Below are 16,437 nucleotides of genomic sequence, written 5' to 3'. Positions count from 1 at the left end.
TGATGAATAAACCCTTCAATTAAAATTGTATTACACTATTACTGATTGTGGATTGATTGGCTTTTGCAAGTAGCTAGTTGTAGTGTTTTGGGTGTCAGTAAACAGAACACAAAATTGATTTCTTGCCATCACATTCAGGCAAGATGAGTCAATCGATCGATGACTGCAAGATGAGAGCGAGCTGCTATTTTTGATGGAAGGGGTGGACATACATGATGGGGTTGCTACGATAGGCAACGGGATATTTGTGATAAAAAACAATCACACTGCATAAATATAATCTCCTTAATAGCTGTAACTGACAACGAAGAATATCAGCACGATATGCAGTGAGTGGCCAAGTTGTTGTTGATGAGATGTTTTTCGTTAATAAACCCGCTTAAAGTTCCCGAAAGGTCCGTGTGGCCCTTCTATCGACTAGCTAGCTTAGCTAACGTTAGCTGCTGGCTAGTTTGCTAATGACAGGACTGCAGTACTCTTTACTTAAACTGTTTGGTGCATCATTTTACCAGTGCATTTGTTGCTCACTTGTACGGACATGTCATTCATGATTCTCCCAAGTTTGCATAGTGACCCTTGTTAACACTGGCTAGCAGTCTTATTGAATGGTTGTTGTTGGAAAGTGTTAGCTACAGCGCTGAAGTGAGTTACTCATGGGTCTATGTAATTCCAGCAAGTTATTAATATAGCTATCTAATTTCTAGCAGTGTTTGTAAGGAGTTAACTCATTTATGGAAATGCAATCCAGTAAGTTACAGCAGCTAAACAACGTCTTAACGCAGGTAAAGCATTTGCTTTTGCCCATGGTGTTAAACTGTTTTAATATTTTCCCAGGTTATGAAGCGGGTACGCACGGAGCAGATCCAGTACACTGTAGCTCAGTACCTGAAGCGGAGGCAGTATGTGGACACTGAAAGTTCCCTGAAGGGGGCTAAACTGTCCCATTCCGCAGAGGAGATGGCTGCCAACCTCACAGGTGAGGCTTTGAAGTGGCAGCTAGCCGGTATCTGGTGCTAAGCTTTATGACCAAATCAAGTTAAACTAGTATCACAGATGTAATGGGTGAATGATGCCAACTATTTTTGCAGACATGATTCAGCAAATCTCACTTATGGAGAAGCTCAAGCATTATCTTTTAGTTTAGGATGAGTAGTACCAGGTGATTACTCATGGACATATACCTAATCTTATTGTCTCTTTCTTTGAGCAGTGCAGACAGAGTTGGGGTGTGCAAACATTGTCTCTGCTGCCCCTTGCCAAGCTGACCCTCAACAGTACGAGACCCAATTTTCCAGACTTCGCAATTTTCTCTCAGGTACTTAACAATTGCATAGAGAATGGAGACTGATGATATGTACGCTGCTATGCAACATTGGGATATGTTCCAGTGTCCATACTAGCTTACCACTTAGTATGAAGCAATGTATTGTAAATGCTATGCTAGTTATTGTTGGCATAGGATCGTGGCCTTACTCTTTGTTTATTTTCTCTGGTCCAGAAGCGGTGTTGCCATGGGGCCAGGAGGTGAGCTGCATCATGTACCCGCTCTTCGTTTACCTCCACCTGGACATGGTGCGCTGCAGCCTGAAGGGGGCGGTGGATGGCTTCTACAGCCGCTTCCACGGCCTCTTCCTGGGGGACGCCGAGCAGCGCTCCACCGTGGAGCAGCTTCGCCATGTCCTCACCCAGCAGGATGTCACCGCCAACCCCAAGCTCCTGGCCTTCCTCGACCACAAGTACGTGGTGAACCTGACGGAGCCGGCCTACAGTTACTTGTTACGCTACCTGCAGAGCGAAGACAACAGTACCCTCTGCAGGGCCCTCAGCACCCACGTCCAGGTAGAGGTCACCTCCTCACCACGCACCGACTACCAGCTGTACGGGACGACGGGTGCGGGAGCTACCGGGGCCGCCACCACGGCCCCCAACTCTACCTCCTCGTGGTCGGGCACGGATGGCCCTGAGCGAGGAGAGGTGGCGGGGGTGGAGGTCCCCACAGGGATCCCGCAGAGCGAGGCGGCCCTGGAGGCACTGCAGGACTGCATTAAGAAGGTGCGTGAGGGGCCGCCGTCACTCACCACCGTGTGCTTCTACGCCTTCCAGCACACGGAGCAGCTACTGAACACGGCAGAGGTGTCGGCCGACAGCAAGCTGCTGGCCGCCGGGTTCGACAGCTCGGCCGTCAAGCTATGGAGTCTTAGGGCCAGGAAACTGAAGGCCAGGCCACACCGGACCGACGTGTCACACATCCGCCTAGCATGCGACGTGCTGGAAGAGGAGGTGAGAGGATTTTCTTTGGTTACGATTTTTACAGAAAAAGTCAGTTGTTAGATAAATGACATGGCGGTTGTTAGTATCTCTGCTGCCAAGTATGGCAAACCTTTACATATCTAGGCAGTACAATGGTGTTTCCTCTGAAAATGTCAATGCGCTCTTTTCCCCCTGTATTCAGGCAGATGAAGAGGATGGCTCGGGCAGCGAGATCAAGACCCTGCGTGGCCACAGCGGTCCGGTGTTCCGCACAGCCTTCCTGACAGACAGCTCGGGCCTGCTATCCTGCTCGGAGGACACGTCCATTCGCTACTGGGACCTGGGCAGCTTCACCAACACGGCCCTCTACCAGGGCCACGCCTACCCCGTCTGGGACGTGGACGTCAGCCCCTGCAGCCTCTACTTTGCCAGCGGCTCTCACGACCGCACTGCCCGCCTCTGGACCTTCTCCAGGACCTACCCCCTGAGGCTCTACGCCGGCCACCTAGCGGACGTGGACTGCGTCAAGTTCCACCCCAATTCAAACTACCTGGCCACAGGCTCAACGGATAAAACCGTCCGCCTCTGGAGTACCCAGCAGGGGGCGTCAGTGCGCCTGTTCACAGGCCACCGCGGCCCTGTGTTGTCCGTAGCCTTCGCGCCCAACGGGAAGTACCTGGCGTCGGCGGGCGAGGACCAGCGGGTGAAGCTGTGGGACCTGGCCTCAGGGGCTCTGGTCAAGGACCTGAGGGGCCACACGGACAGTGTCACCAGCCTGTCGTTCAGCCCCGACAGCAGCCTGGTGGCCTCCTCTTCCATGGACAACTCAGTCAGGGTGTGGGACATCCGAAACTCCCACGGGACGACCCACGTGGATGGCTCATCCAGCGAGCTGGTGGGGCTCTACACAGGCAACACCAGCAACGTGCTCAACGTCCAGTTCATGGCCTGTAACTTGCTCCTGGTGACGGGAACAGCGCAGGAGAAACATGGACAGTAGCCGTTTTGTTTGGCCTGTCTGTTTAGTTTTGTTTAAAAGACTGTTGTGTCCATCTCAAACATGTTCACCATGGAGACATACATGTTTTCTTCCCTAAGCCAATCACAGAGAGGCTTAATTTCAGGTCAAAAGGTCACCTGCTAAAATTGCCCACTCAAGGTTGTTTTTGACAAGATCTCTGAGTAGAATAAGAGCTGTTAATCTGAACATACTGCAAAAAATGACTTGGTTTTATTTTGATGCTTATATCCACAATGCCAAAATGAGAAGTTACATGGAAGAGGGTAGATTCGTAGGAAAGGACTTGTGATTTATGGCATTTTCACTGAGAACTACTTGATGGGTCCTACTAGTGAGACCTCAACTGTTCAGGCTTCCGAAATGTTTCCAATAAATTTACATCAAAGTAGAATGTTAGCTTGGCATGATTACGGATGAGGATTGCATTTTGGGTCTAGTGCCTTGATGGTCAACACCTGTTTTATTCGGTCACGCACAAAATTCACATTGATCTAAAAAATGGGTCTCTGGCTATTCGATTACATGAGTTTTTTAAAATCAGCATCTCCCCAGAATTTGTCCTCATACAGTTGTTAAACATCATCACCGCTAATTGAGAATGGTGGTATGCTATGAAATGCTGAACTGTGATCAATATGAGAGTAGTCACAGGTGAAGAATGACAGCTGTACTTTGTTTCTTACCATTCTGTTAGTGGCATTATTTGTAATATGCTGAGAAGTGTAAATATATTTTTGTAATCTCTGACTGGCTGTACCTGGTTTTTCTTTTTCAAGAGAGTTGGCACCCTGTTGCATGTTTTTCTTTGTGGGTGAAAATGAATTGAGAAAGTTTAGAGAAAGATTTGGACTTGGAGTGTTTATATTGTTTCATATCTATAATGGTAAAGATAAAACAAATGGACACTCTTGTCAGTTGACATACATTTTCTGTTCATATCAGCCTTTTTTTGGTAAACGATCGTTTCTTTTTAAATGGCCTTTTAATAACGTCATAGGATCAACTATTTCTCCACAAATTGATCCTGATCTTTAAGATCTAAATCTTGTGCTGTTCCACTTCAAATATACATAACATGTTAGCAGTGACTTCAAATCTGTCACTACCTAAAAACCTGACATTCTAGAACACATTCTATAGTGAACTCTCATACCAGAGGGCGAGCAGTAACAGCCAGTTGGGCAGGGAAAGTGGGCGAGGTCAGGTGTGTTGCCATGGGAGTGGACAAACCAGTTTATGTCTGGAGGGTGTGTACCTATCTACCCACCTGCTTGACAAGCTTGTCACTCCGTCCAAACCACATACATATCAAAGAAACAGGACAGGCAAAACACCAACGCCCCTCTCTCTCTCTCTCTCTCTCTCTCTCTCTCTCTCTCCCAGTCTCTGTCACTGCTCACAAACAAGGGACATCTCTCCCACACACACACACCGTCCTTCTCCATCTCTCCCTAGTTTCCCCTTTAGTCTGAGCCCTCAAAATGCCCGCCAAGTCGATCAGCACCCAAGGGGATGGGAAGACATTTGAGCAGCTGAGGCAGGAGTGTCTACAGAAGAAGAAACTCTTTGAGGACCCAGACTTCCCTGCCTGCGACTCATCCCTCTACTACAGCCAGAGTGTGCCCATCAACTTTGAATGGAAGAGGCCTGGGGTATGTAAGCTATAGTACAAATGGTCTACTACGAGGGCGCTAATGTGACAAATACTGTAATTAGTGGTAATTACAGCGTAATTAGAATATTTGTAGTTGACCGTTGAGAAGGAATGGCCTGGACGGGGTCTCTGTCGTAGGTAGATTGTGCTAATTTGATCTGAAGGCAAGACACTATACAATGTTAAAGTATAGAAGACTATAATCCTTATATTTACCTTATTCACATTATATCAAACCTCAAGACCTGGCCAGTTCTCTCTCTGTTGATGACGAGCTTTTATCCAACCATCCCTTTAAAACCAGTACTGCCAGAAAGGAATGTATTAGCCGATACGTTTATCTGGCTAATATCTAATTCCCTTTCTGAAGTGTTCATGTCTTGAAACTTGGAACTATAAAATGTCCTATGTACACAAATTAAGCTGGAGATACTGTACATGCCTGTCTCACGTGTAGGGCACAGTCTTCTGGAATGTAGCCTTGAAGCATGCATTGAATGTTTTCTCTCTGTTGACTTTGCTGGGAGTGGTGGTTGACAGGTTATGTGCTCAGAGAGGTTAGCTAATCTTAAGAGTTTACGCTAGCCAGTTTTCACTCATTGTATATCCACAACAGCATTCACACTGTGCATTTCAATACATACCGCTGACCACACACTGCCATTGAGAGTGAGTGCCTTGCCAAGGTTGACACAGCAATGTGTAACTAATAAGATCTGTGATCAACCATTAAAACTAGCATACCTCAAACCTCCAAGAAAACCATCTCTCCATGTAACATTAGAGACTAAAATGGGAAAGATCCAACTAAGATCCTATTTATGATCCTTACACATTTTTCTCTTGGGTGACCCTTGTGAATGAATACCTGTATCACTCTGTGTTTCTGCGTTCCAGTAACTGGGGACTTTGACTGATTAAGACGCCAGGAATGTGAACACACCTACCCGAGGCGGCAGAGTCACTCCTAACCCCATCTCCATTTAAACCTGTTTCTCCACTGTCACTAAGCCTCTTACACCTGCTCCTATTCTTTTACAGGAACTTTGCGAGAATCCCGAATTCATAGTCGGTGGGGCTGACAGGACAGACATATGTCAAGGAGCACTAGGTTTGTATACATAGTGCTTCTTATATGATACGAATCGTATATCATACATCCATATACAAACACTAGAAATAACAATGAGATATTTGTCTGGGGACCACAAGAAAGCAGATTGCGGGCCTGATGTGGCCCCCGGGCCTTGAATTGAAGACTTAGACTCTATAGCATTACATACGACAGCTAAGATGGGGGGTTATGTCCATGGTTTTCAGTGTGTAGGTCCTGACTCATTAAATCTCTCTCTCTGTCTGTCACTGTCTGTGTCACCCAGGGGACTGCTGGCTCCTGGCAGCCATTGCCTCTCTGACCCTCCATAAGGAGACCCTGGCCAGAGTGGTGCCCAACGACCAGGGCTTTGACCGCAGCTACGCTGGCATCTTCCACTTCCAGGTAGACTCGCCCACTACAAAGCTATCAACTGCCCATCACATTTATTGATAGAACATTGCATTTTATCTATATGACAATATTACATTATTCACAGAATGTTTGAGTCTTAAATGTTAATTGTTAAAGTGGCAAGAAAAAGTATGTGAACCCTTTGGAATTACCTGGATTTATGAATTCATTTGACATACAGTTTGACCTGATCTTCATCTAAGTCACAACAATAGACAAACACAGTCTGCTTAAACTAATAACACACAAATGATTGTATTTTTCTTGTCTGTATTGAATACACCATTTAAACATTCACTGTGTAGGTTGGGAAAAGTATGTGAACCCCTAGGCTAATGACTTCTCCAAAAGCTAATTGGAGTCAGGCGTCAACTAACCTGGAGTTGAATCAATGAGGCGAGATTGGAGATTTTGATTAGAGCTGCCCTGCCCAGTAAAAAACACTCTCAAAATTAGAGTTTGCTATTCACAAGAAGCGTTTCCGGATGTGAACCATGCCACGAACAAAAGAGATCTCAGAAGACCTAAGATTAAGAATTATTGCCTTGCATGAAGTTGGAAAGGGTTACAAAAGTATCTCTAAAAATCAGTCCACAGTAAGACAAACTGTCTATAAATGGAGAAATTTCATCACTGTTGCTACTCTCCCTAGGAGTGGCCGTCCTGCAAAGATGACTGCAAGAGCACAGCGCAGAATGCTCAATGAGGTTAAGAAGAATCCTAGAGTGTCAGCAAAAGACTTACAGAAATCTCTGGAAGATGCTAACATCTGTGTTGATGAGTCTACAATACGTAAAACACTAAACAAGAATGGTGTTCATGGGAGGACACCATGGAAAAGCCACGGCTGTCCAAAAAAAAACATTGCCGCACGTCTGAAGTTCGCAAAAGAGCACCTGGATATTCCAGTGCTACTGGCAAAATATTCTGTGGACAGATGAAACTAAAGTTTTGTTGTTTGGAAGGAATACACAACACTATGTGCGGAGAAGAAAAGGCACAGCACACCAACATCAAAACCTCATCCCAACTGTAAACTATGGTGGAGGGAGCATTGCTATCATCAACAGAAAAATGACTTTTTTTATCAAGACATTTTGCAGGGGAATGTAAGGCTATCTGTCCGCCAATTAAAGCTCAACAGAAGTTAGGTCAGGACAACAGGACAACAACCCAAAAGACAGAAGTAAATCAACAACAGAATGGCTTGAACAGAAGAAAATACGCCTTCTGGAGTGGCCCAGTCAGTCCTGACCTCAACCCGATTGAGATGCTGTGGCATGACCTCGAGCGGTTCACACTAGACATCCCAAGAATAGTGTGGAACTGAAACAGTTTTGTAAAGAGGAATGGTCCAAAATTCCTCCTGACCGTTGTGCAGGTCTGATCCGCAACTACAGAAAACGTTTGGTTGAGGTTATTGCTGCCAAAGGAGGGTCAACCTGTTATTAAATCCAAGGGTTCACACACTTTTCCCAACCTGCACTGTGAATGTTTACACTGTGTGTTCAATAGACATGAACAATTAATTGTTTGCGTGTTATTAGTTTAAGCAGACTGTTTGTCTATTGTTGTGACTTGGATGAAGATCAGATAAAATGTTATGACCAATTTCTGCAGAAATCCAGGTAACAGTAGGGTCCAAAGGGTTCACATACTTTTTCTTCCCACTGCACATAGTACTTACTGTATTGACATCAGTGATTACACAATTCTTTAGTTAAAGGAAGTCATCCGTAATTATAAACTGGGTGGTTCGAGCCCTGAATTCTGATTTGGCTGACAGCCGTGGTATATCAGACCATATACCATGGATATGACAAAATATTTATTTTTACTGCTCTAACTACGTTGGTAACCAGTTTATAATAGCAATAAGGAACCTCAGGGTTTGTGGTATATGGCCAATATATCACGGCTAAGGGCTGTATCTAGGCACTCCGCGTTGCGTCGTGCGTAAGAACAACCCTTAGCTGTGGTATATTGGCCTTACACCACACCGCCTCGGGCCTTATTGCTTAAGTATAGTCTCTCTCCTCCAGTTCTGGCAGCACAACAGATGGCTGGACGTGGTGGTGGATGACCGACTGCCTGCTGTGAGGAATCGCCTGGTGCTGCTCCACTCTGCCTCCAACAACGAGTTTTGGAGCGCACTGCTGGAGAAGGCCTATGCCAAGTATGTGTAACTTGTAAACTTTGAAAAGTACAGATATAACATTTATGCAAACTAAAATAGGTGTTTTGTACAACTATTGTCGGTTCTTATCGTCACGTTTGCTTGATAGTGTGTAGTTCATGTAAAACATGAGTATTGGATGATTGTAACCAATTTTTCACCAAATGCGTGCAGACACTCTGCAAAGCTTGGGTTAATTTTCAGATGCCTGCTATTTGATGCCCGTTATATCCCTAGTTAACCCATTCCATCCCATTCCTTGTCCTGTCAGGTTGAACGGGAGCTATGAGTCCCTGAAGGGAGGCTCTACCCTGGAGGCCATGGAGGACTTCACCGGCGGCGTGGGGGAGACGTACGAGACCAAAAGTGCTCCAACCGACCTCTTCAACATCATGAAGAAGGCCTACGACAGAGGCTCAATGATGGGCTGCTCTATCGACGTAAGGGCCTCCAAACAAGTTTCAATGGAAGACCATTATACATGGGGTCCTTAGACACCAGGTCCCGTATTTCCAAAGCGTCTCAGAATAGGAGTGCTGGTCAGATATAGGATCAGTTTTTGTCTTTTAGATTACAATGAATAAGATAATATAGACAGGATGGACCTGATCCTAGATCTACACTCCTACTACTATGAGACACTTTGTGAATATGGGTACAGGTTTGAGAGACATAGTCCTGGTCTTTGGTGGCTGATACAGTTAGTTTTTTTCTCTCTCCAGATCACCAGCTCTGCTGAGTCAGAGGCCCAGACAGCTTCAGGACTGGTGAAGGGACACGCCTACTCCATCACAGGCCTTGAGGAGGTTAACTACAGAGGAAAAAAGGTCAAGCTGATCCGGATCAGGAACCCTTGGGGACAGGTGGAATGGAACGGTGCCTGGAGTGACGAGTGAGTCCAGTTAATTTCCATCAGGTGTTGCTGAAATGAGTAGGAATAAAAACCAGCATACACTATGCATTATGGGAGAGTGGGTTATTCTGTCATGTTTTCTCTCTTACAGGTCCAGGGAGTGGAATGTGATCGACAGTTCTGAGAAGAAACGCATTCTTCAGAACTCCATGGATGATGGTGAATTCTGGTTAGTAACAACAGCGATTGTAATAGTTTTACATCTGGCACTACATCAAAGTTTCCCGCATGTTCAACAGCAATAGGCTTTCCAGTGGCCCTGAACAGTTACTGGACAAGGTCTGGGGACCACTCGTGTATACAGTGAAGACTTTTCTGAATCAAAAAGGTTGCTTGTTTCAGGATGGAGTTTGAGGACTTCAAGGCCAACTACGACAAGATAGAGATCTGCAACCTGACGCCGGACTCTCTGACGGACGACACCAAGCGGAAGTGGGAGGTGAACATGTTCGAGGGCAACTGGATCCGTGGCTCCACCGCAGGCGGCTGCAGGAACTTCATAGGTGAGAGGACAAGGTTGCAGACATAAATGTAATAAATAGACTTGACATGATTCCCTATTCTACATGAGAGATGAACATATATGTTCTACACAGTACATTTCCATCTGAGCTTTGTAATGTGACAGTCAGCTTGGTTCATACAAATTTGATGACCCAGATAAAAGGAATGCCAATTGTATCTTTATGATGAATCCACTGTGCCAGAAGTGACCAACCTTGATTCTGGAATGCCAGATAGTGTAGGCTTTTGTTCCAGCCCAGCAACAATACAACCATTTAAACCTGTTTTCCCCAGATACATTTTGGACCAACCCTCAGTTCAAGCTGATCCTGAAGCATGCTGACGATAATAATGATAAGTGCAGCGTGGTCATCGCTCTGATGCAGAAGAACCGCCGTGCGCTGAGGAAAGAGGGACTGGACCTGCAAACCATCGGCTTTGCTCTTTACGAGGTTAGAGAGACAACAGGCAAAGAGGCCATATGCACAAACAATAGGAATACATTGGTTTTCAATTTCCTAGTACATGCTACCTATAGTTACAGTTATTGTGGTTCATCACAAATTTCCTCATTAGAATTTGAAGGGTCTCTAAAAACATGTCCCTCCCTCTCTCTTCTCCCTCAGGCCCCTGCAGATGAGGACCACCTGGGGAAAGACTTCTTCCGGTACAATGGGTCCAAGGCTCGCAGTAAGACCTACATCAACGTGAGGGAGATCTCCGAGCGCTTCACCTTGCCCCCAGGGAACTACCTGCTGGTGCCCACCACCTTCCAGCCCCACGACGAGGCCGACTTCCTCATACGCATCTTCTCTGAGAAGGCAGCCGGAACCATGTAGGATATTTACATTTGGGAGTATTGTCTGTGAATCAGTATTAGTTTCAAGCAGATAGGTTGAATGAAAGCCCTTGATGACTGTAGCCAATCTACACTAAGATTTATTTGACTTTTAATATTACATGTAGCCTAAATTGTCATTCAATGTAAGATTTGCTGGACAAGTTAATGTATGTAATAGAAAGCTAATCACAGGATGTTGACATCAACAGGGAGATGGGAAACACAGTAGATGCTGATTTGCCCGATGTAAGTACTCTGCTATTGAATACCACAAAACTGCAATGATTTTTACTTCCTGTTGATGATGTATTGTGATGTATCTCTCAGCCCCCAATGCCCAGTCTACCAGAGGAGGAGACGGATGAGGAGAAGGGACTGAGGAGAATGTTTGAAAAGATTGCTGGTTCGGTAAGAAAGTAAAAATATTATAAGAAATGAGGAGAGCTGTTTCTGATAACTGGCAATGTCACAGATTCAGAGACTATGAGCATGTCGAAAGGAATACAGTAATGTCGTATCCCCTGGTCATAAGACTGTTAAATGGCTAACAACTACTGCTCTCCCTCTTATAATATCCCACTCTGTCAGACGATCCACACACTCTACCCTCTCTGACACACACCTTCACTGTCACTCTTACTCACACGCGCACACACTCGCATACAGCCTTACTCACACACTCATTATTGACGCCACACACTTGCACCACTCCAGTATCCCTGCATTGAATAAGGTACTGGCACTGAAAGAGCTCTCAAAGTAAGAATTTCACTGTACTGTTTTACACCTGTTGTGTCCTGTGGCGAATAAACTTTGAAACGTGTGCATAACCAGAAGGTAATATTTTGTCTATTGTGTCTTCTCCCTAGGACCAGGCCATCTCTGCCAAGGAGCTTCAGCAGGTGTTGAATGGAGTACTTAGCAGGAGTAAGCAGCCCTCCTCTTAAAAGTCCCATGTTTTATTACAACTCAGACGTTAGCATAAAGAGCAATTCAACGAATGTCATTTGAATACACATCCACACGCACATAGGTTGACTCTTGACTCTTTAAAGCTAAAAAAAAAAATTCAAAAAACTTGCACACTCTGAGGTTATACTTTCATGGATTACAGATTTTAGAATATTATCAGTATTATTTTAGGGATTTGTTATGATGTTCCTCTCTTTTCCTTCAGGGAGAGAGATCAAGTTTAATGGTTTGAGTCTCAACACCTGCCACAGCATCATCAACCTGATGGATGTATCCTTTACCTGTCCTAAATGCCTATAATGAGGCTTTGGAAAATGCATTACTGTGATCAATATTGGATTCATGCTTTTACAATATACACTATATTTACAAAAGTATGTGGACACTCCTTCAAATTAGGGGATTTGGCTATTTCAGCCACACAGTCATGCAATCTCCATAGTCAAACATTGGAAGTAGAATGGCCTTACTGAAGAGCTCAGTGACTTTCACTGTCATAGGATGCCACGTTTCCAGCAAGTCAGTTCGTCAAATTTCTGCCCTGTTAGAGCTGCCTTGGTCAACTGTAAGTGCTGTTATTGTGAAGTGGAAACGTCTAGGAGCAACAACGGCTCAACCGTGAAGTGGTAGCCCACACAAGCTCACAGAATGGGATCGCCGAGTGCTGAAGCGTGTAAAAATTCTGGCCTCGGTTGCAACACTCACTACCGAGTTCCAAACTGCCTCTGGAAGCAACGTCAGCACAATAACTGTTCATCGGGAGATTCATTAAATTAATTTCCATGGTTGAGCAGCCAAAGATCACCATGCGCAATGCCAAGCATTGGCTGCAGTGATGTAAAGCTCGCCGCCATTGGACTCTGGAGCAGTGGAAAGGCGTTTTCTAGAATGATGAATCATGCTTCACCATCTGGCAAGTCTGATGGATGAATCTGGTTTGGCGGATGCAAGAAGAACTACCTGACGGAATGCATAGTGCCAACTGTAAAGTTTGGTGGAAGAGGAATAATGGTCTGGGGCTGTTTTTCATGGTTTGGGCTAGGCCTCTTAGTTCCAGTGAAGGGAAATATTAACACTACAGTCTACAATGACATTTTAGACAATTCTGTGTTTCCAACTTTGTGGCAACAGTTTGGGGAAGGACCTTTCCTGCCCCTGTGCACAAAGCAAGGTCCATACAGAAATGTTTTGGTGTGTGGAAGAACTTGACTTGCTTGCACAGAACCCTGACCTCAACCCCATCGAACACCTTTGGGAAGAATTGGAACGCCGACTGCGAGCCAGGCCTTATCGCCCAACATCAGTGTCCGTCCTCACTAATGCTCTTGTAGTTGAATGTAAGCAAGTCCCCACAGCAATGTTACAACATCTAGTGGAAAGCCTTCCCAGAAGAGTGGAAGCTGTTATAGCAGCAAAGTGGGGACCAACTCAATATTAATGCCCATGATTTTGGAATGAGATGTTTGACGAGCATGTGTCCACATACTTTTGGTCATGTAGGTTATTTGCCTTGACAGATCAATCCAGGTTGACAATTCAGGGCAGCTTGAGTTTCAGGAGTTTAAGGTCTTCTGGGAAAAGATGAAGAAATGGATTGTAAGTACAGCATGACTACATGTTGCTGTCATTTACAATATCATATACATTGTTATACAATAGCCTATGATGGCAATTTAATATTGAACATGTGTGTGGATTGGAGGTGATAACGATGTCTATGGTGTTGGTTGCAGATGCTCTTCATTTCTTATGACACGGACCGGTCAGGGAAGATGTCCTCCTATGAGCTCCGCATAGCTCTCAAAGCAGCAGGTGAGAGACTACCGCTTGGTACATTTCGAATCTCACCGTACCTTGTCCGCTATGCAATCTGGTTTCAGAGCTGGTCATGGGTGCACCTCAACCACGCTCAAGGTCCTAAACGATATCATAACCGCCATCGATAAGAGACATTACTGTGCAGCCGTATTCATCGACATGGCTAAGGCTTTCGACTCTGTCAATCACAACATTCTTTTGGCAGACACAACAGCCTTGGTTTCTCAAATGATTGCCTCGCTTGGTTCACCAACTACTTCTCCGATAGAGTTCAGTATGTCAAATCAGAGGGCCTGTTGTCCGGACCTCTGGCAGTCTCTATGGGGGTGCCACAGGGTTCAATTCTCGGGCCGACTCTCTTCTCTGTATACATCAATGATGTCGCTCTCGCTGCTGGTGATTCTTTGATCCACCTCTACGCAGACGACACCATTCTGTATACCTCTGACCCTTCGTTGGACACTGTGTTAACTAACCTCTAGATGAGCTTCAATGCCATACAACTCTCCTTCTGTGGCCTCCAACTGCTCTTAAATGCAAGTAAAACTAAATGCATGCTCTTCAACCGTTCGCTGCCCGCACCTGCCCGCCCGACGGTTCTGACTTAGAATATGTGGACAACTACAAATACCTAGGTGTCTAGTTAGACTGTAAACTCTCCTTCCAGACTCATATTAAACATCTCCAATACAAAATTAAATCTTGAATCGGCTTCCTATTTCGCAACAAAGCATCCTTCACTCATGCTGCCAAACATACCCTCGTAAAACTGACCATCCTACCGATCCTCGACTTCGGCGATGTCATTTCCAAAATAGCCTCCAACACTCTACTCAGAAAATTGGATGCAGTCTATCACAGTGCCATCCGTTTTGTCACCAAAGCCCCATATACTACCCACCACTGCGACCTGTATGATCTCGTTGGCTGGCCCTTGCTTCATACTCGTCGCCAAACCCACTGGCTCCAGGTCATCTACAAGTCTCTGCTAGGTAAAGCCCCGCCTTATCTAGCTCACTGGTCACCATAGCAGCACCCACTCGTAGCACGCGCTCCAGCAGGTATATCTCACAGGTCACCCCCAAAGCCAATTCTTCCTTTGGATGCCTCTCCTTACAGTTCTCTGCTGCCAATGACTGGAACAAACTGCAAACATCTCTGAAGCTGGAGACTCTTACCTCCCTCACCAGCTGTCAGAGCAGCTCACAGATCACTGCATCTGTATTTAGCTCAACTGTAAATAGCCCATTCAATCTACCTCATCCCCATACTGTATTTATTTATCTTGCTCCTTTGCACCCCAGTATCTCTACTTGCACATTCATCTTCTGCACATCTTACCATTCCAGTGTTTAATTGCTATATTGTAATTACTTTGCCACCGTGGCCTATTTATTGCCTTACCTCTCTTATTCTACCTCATTTGCACATGTTGTATATAGATTTTTTTCTACTGTATTATTGATTGTATGTTTGTTTATTCCATGTGTAACTCTGTGTTGTTGTATGTGTCGAACTGCTTTGCTTTATCTTGGCCAGGTCGCAGTTGTAAATGAGAACTTGTTCTCAACTAGCCTACCTGGTTAAATAAAGGTGAAATTAAAAATAGGGTTAGAACAGAATGCCTGCATAGAAGGTCATATCTCAATGGTAGAATGCTAGTGTTGAATCCTGTCTTTGATCTTGAAGGTCTCGTTCTCTGTGAGTACTCCCACGCTTTCTCAAGGAGACATTTCAGGGGGCCAGAAAGACAAAGGCAAAGCTGTGACTTCAGGTGTGAATCAGAGCCTAACTAGTAACATTCTGTCTCCACCATCCAAGGCATGCATCTGAACACCAAGCTCCTCCAGCTGCTTGGCTTGAGGTTCGCTGATGAGAACTACGACATCGACTTTGATGACTACCTCACCTGCATCGTCCGCCTGGAAAATATGTTCAGTGAGTACCAAGGGGACTGTAACACCTTATGGGATGTAGCTGCTCAAATAACTTGTATTTTCGTGGAACAAGTAAACACTCAGAGATGTTTAATGCTTTGGAGTTGTTGGACATACCCAATGTTATATTGGTTGTTGACAAAAAATATATATTTGTCCTCCCCCAGGGGTGTTCCAAGCATTGGACAAAAGCAAGACAGGTCAGGTCAACATGAACATACTGCAGGTATAATAAAAATGTGTATAATATGAACATTACATTTTGTATAATATGTGTATATGTTTCCACTGTAAAGTCCATCCGGTGTGATGTGCCCACCAAGACACGATTTGCTTTTGATTATGAAAAAACTTTTCTCTTTTCAGTTCCTCCTTCTTTCCATGAACGTCTGAAGAGGATCCAGCAGAAGAACAAAGTAAAATAACAGGCTTGGGATGCAATATGTGTTGCTTGCAAATACACTAATCTCGAGTCGTTCCTGCTGGGAACGCGGTTAGCGAATACACTAGTTATAAACCATGCATAAAACAGAGCTATGTTTTAATGTTGTATGCCTTTGTCTCTCTTGAATTCTCTCTTGAATTCACTCTTTTGTTTTAAAACAAAACCAACATACTTGTGCCACAGTTTGGATCTTATGCCCATTGTATTTGACAATCAGGTGAATTTGTGTTAAATTCTGTTTACAGAGATGCTCCAAAAAGAAATAATGCACTGATCAGGTTTTTCAAGTTTCATCATGTTGACACCCTGTATCAGTTGATTTCTCAGTTTGGGATGAAACAAAATTAAAATATATTATGAAAATGTAATATCTGCTGTTTGTGTCTGAGCTTTAGATTT

The 16,437-nt window shown here is 44.8% G+C and overlaps 2 protein-coding genes across 3 annotated transcripts; both read left to right on the top strand.

The window, feature by feature from the left end:
• Positions 1 to 142: 142 nt before the first annotated feature.
• LOC106564729 (TAF5-like RNA polymerase II p300/CBP-associated factor-associated factor 65 kDa subunit 5L) lies at positions 143 to 4,018 on the top strand. 2 transcript variants are annotated; one of them, XM_014131024.3, is made up of 5 exons: positions 143 to 329; positions 835 to 976; positions 1,211 to 1,315; positions 1,502 to 2,280; positions 2,453 to 4,018. In XM_014131024.3, exons 2-5 carry the CDS (start codon positions 838 to 840, stop codon positions 3,248 to 3,250), a joined length of 1,821 nt encoding a protein of 606 aa, XP_013986499.1. In that variant the 5' UTR covers positions 143 to 329; positions 835 to 837; the 3' UTR covers positions 3,251 to 4,018. The 2 variants fall into 2 exon arrangements, with proteins under 2 accessions (XP_013986499.1, XP_013986498.1); XM_014131023.2 differs by having other exon boundaries at positions 144 to 329; positions 1,499 to 2,280.
• A 556-nt stretch (positions 4,019 to 4,574) lies between these two features.
• LOC106564727 (calpain-9) lies at positions 4,575 to 16,406 on the top strand. Its single transcript, XM_014131020.3, has 19 exons — positions 4,575 to 4,923; positions 5,967 to 6,036; positions 6,305 to 6,423; positions 8,475 to 8,608; positions 8,880 to 9,048; positions 9,331 to 9,500; positions 9,613 to 9,690; positions 9,864 to 10,024; positions 10,320 to 10,477; positions 10,652 to 10,860; positions 11,076 to 11,112; positions 11,194 to 11,274; positions 11,736 to 11,793; positions 12,044 to 12,108; positions 13,366 to 13,434; positions 13,572 to 13,650; positions 15,478 to 15,594; positions 15,761 to 15,819; positions 15,960 to 16,406. The coding sequence occupies exons 1-19, from the start codon at positions 4,753 to 4,755 to the stop codon at positions 15,984 to 15,986; spliced, it is 2,031 nt and encodes a 676-aa protein (XP_013986495.1). The 5' UTR covers positions 4,575 to 4,752; the 3' UTR covers positions 15,987 to 16,406.
• The last annotated feature ends 31 nt before the right edge of the window (positions 16,407 to 16,437 follow it).

The sequence above is a fragment of the Salmo salar genome, chromosome 12, assembly GCF_965601325.2.
Source record: "Salmo salar chromosome 12, fSalSal1, whole genome shotgun sequence".
NCBI classification, from domain to species: domain Eukaryota; kingdom Metazoa; phylum Chordata; class Actinopteri; order Salmoniformes; family Salmonidae; genus Salmo; species Salmo salar.
This window is presented reverse-complemented; position numbering and strand designations above follow the sequence as displayed.

What these genes read in the sequence shown, in the direction of transcription:
- LOC106564727 (XM_014131020.3), top strand. Translation starts at nt 4,753, where the DNA reads ATGCCCGCCAAGTCGATCAGCACCCAAGGGGATGGGAAGACATTTGAG. An exon ending in TTGAATGGAAGAGGCCTGGG is followed by an intron (nt 4,924 to 5,966) that starts GTATGTAAGCTA and finishes ATTCTTTTACAG; the next exon opens with GAACTTTGCGAGAATCCCGA. An exon ending in GAGAAGGCAGCCGGAACCAT is followed by an intron (nt 10,861 to 11,075) that starts GTAGGATATTTA and finishes TGACATCAACAG; the next exon opens with GGAGATGGGAAACACAGTAG.
- LOC106564729 (XM_014131023.2), top strand. Translation starts at nt 838, where the DNA reads ATGAAGCGGGTACGCACGGAGCAGATCCAGTACACTGTAGCTCAGTAC. An exon ending in GATGGCTGCCAACCTCACAG is followed by an intron (nt 977 to 1,210) that starts GTGAGGCTTTGA and finishes TTCTTTGAGCAG; the next exon opens with TGCAGACAGAGTTGGGGTGT. An exon ending in ACTTCGCAATTTTCTCTCAG is followed by an intron (nt 1,316 to 1,498) that starts GTACTTAACAAT and finishes TCTCTGGTCCAG; the next exon opens with AAGCGGTGTTGCCATGGGGC.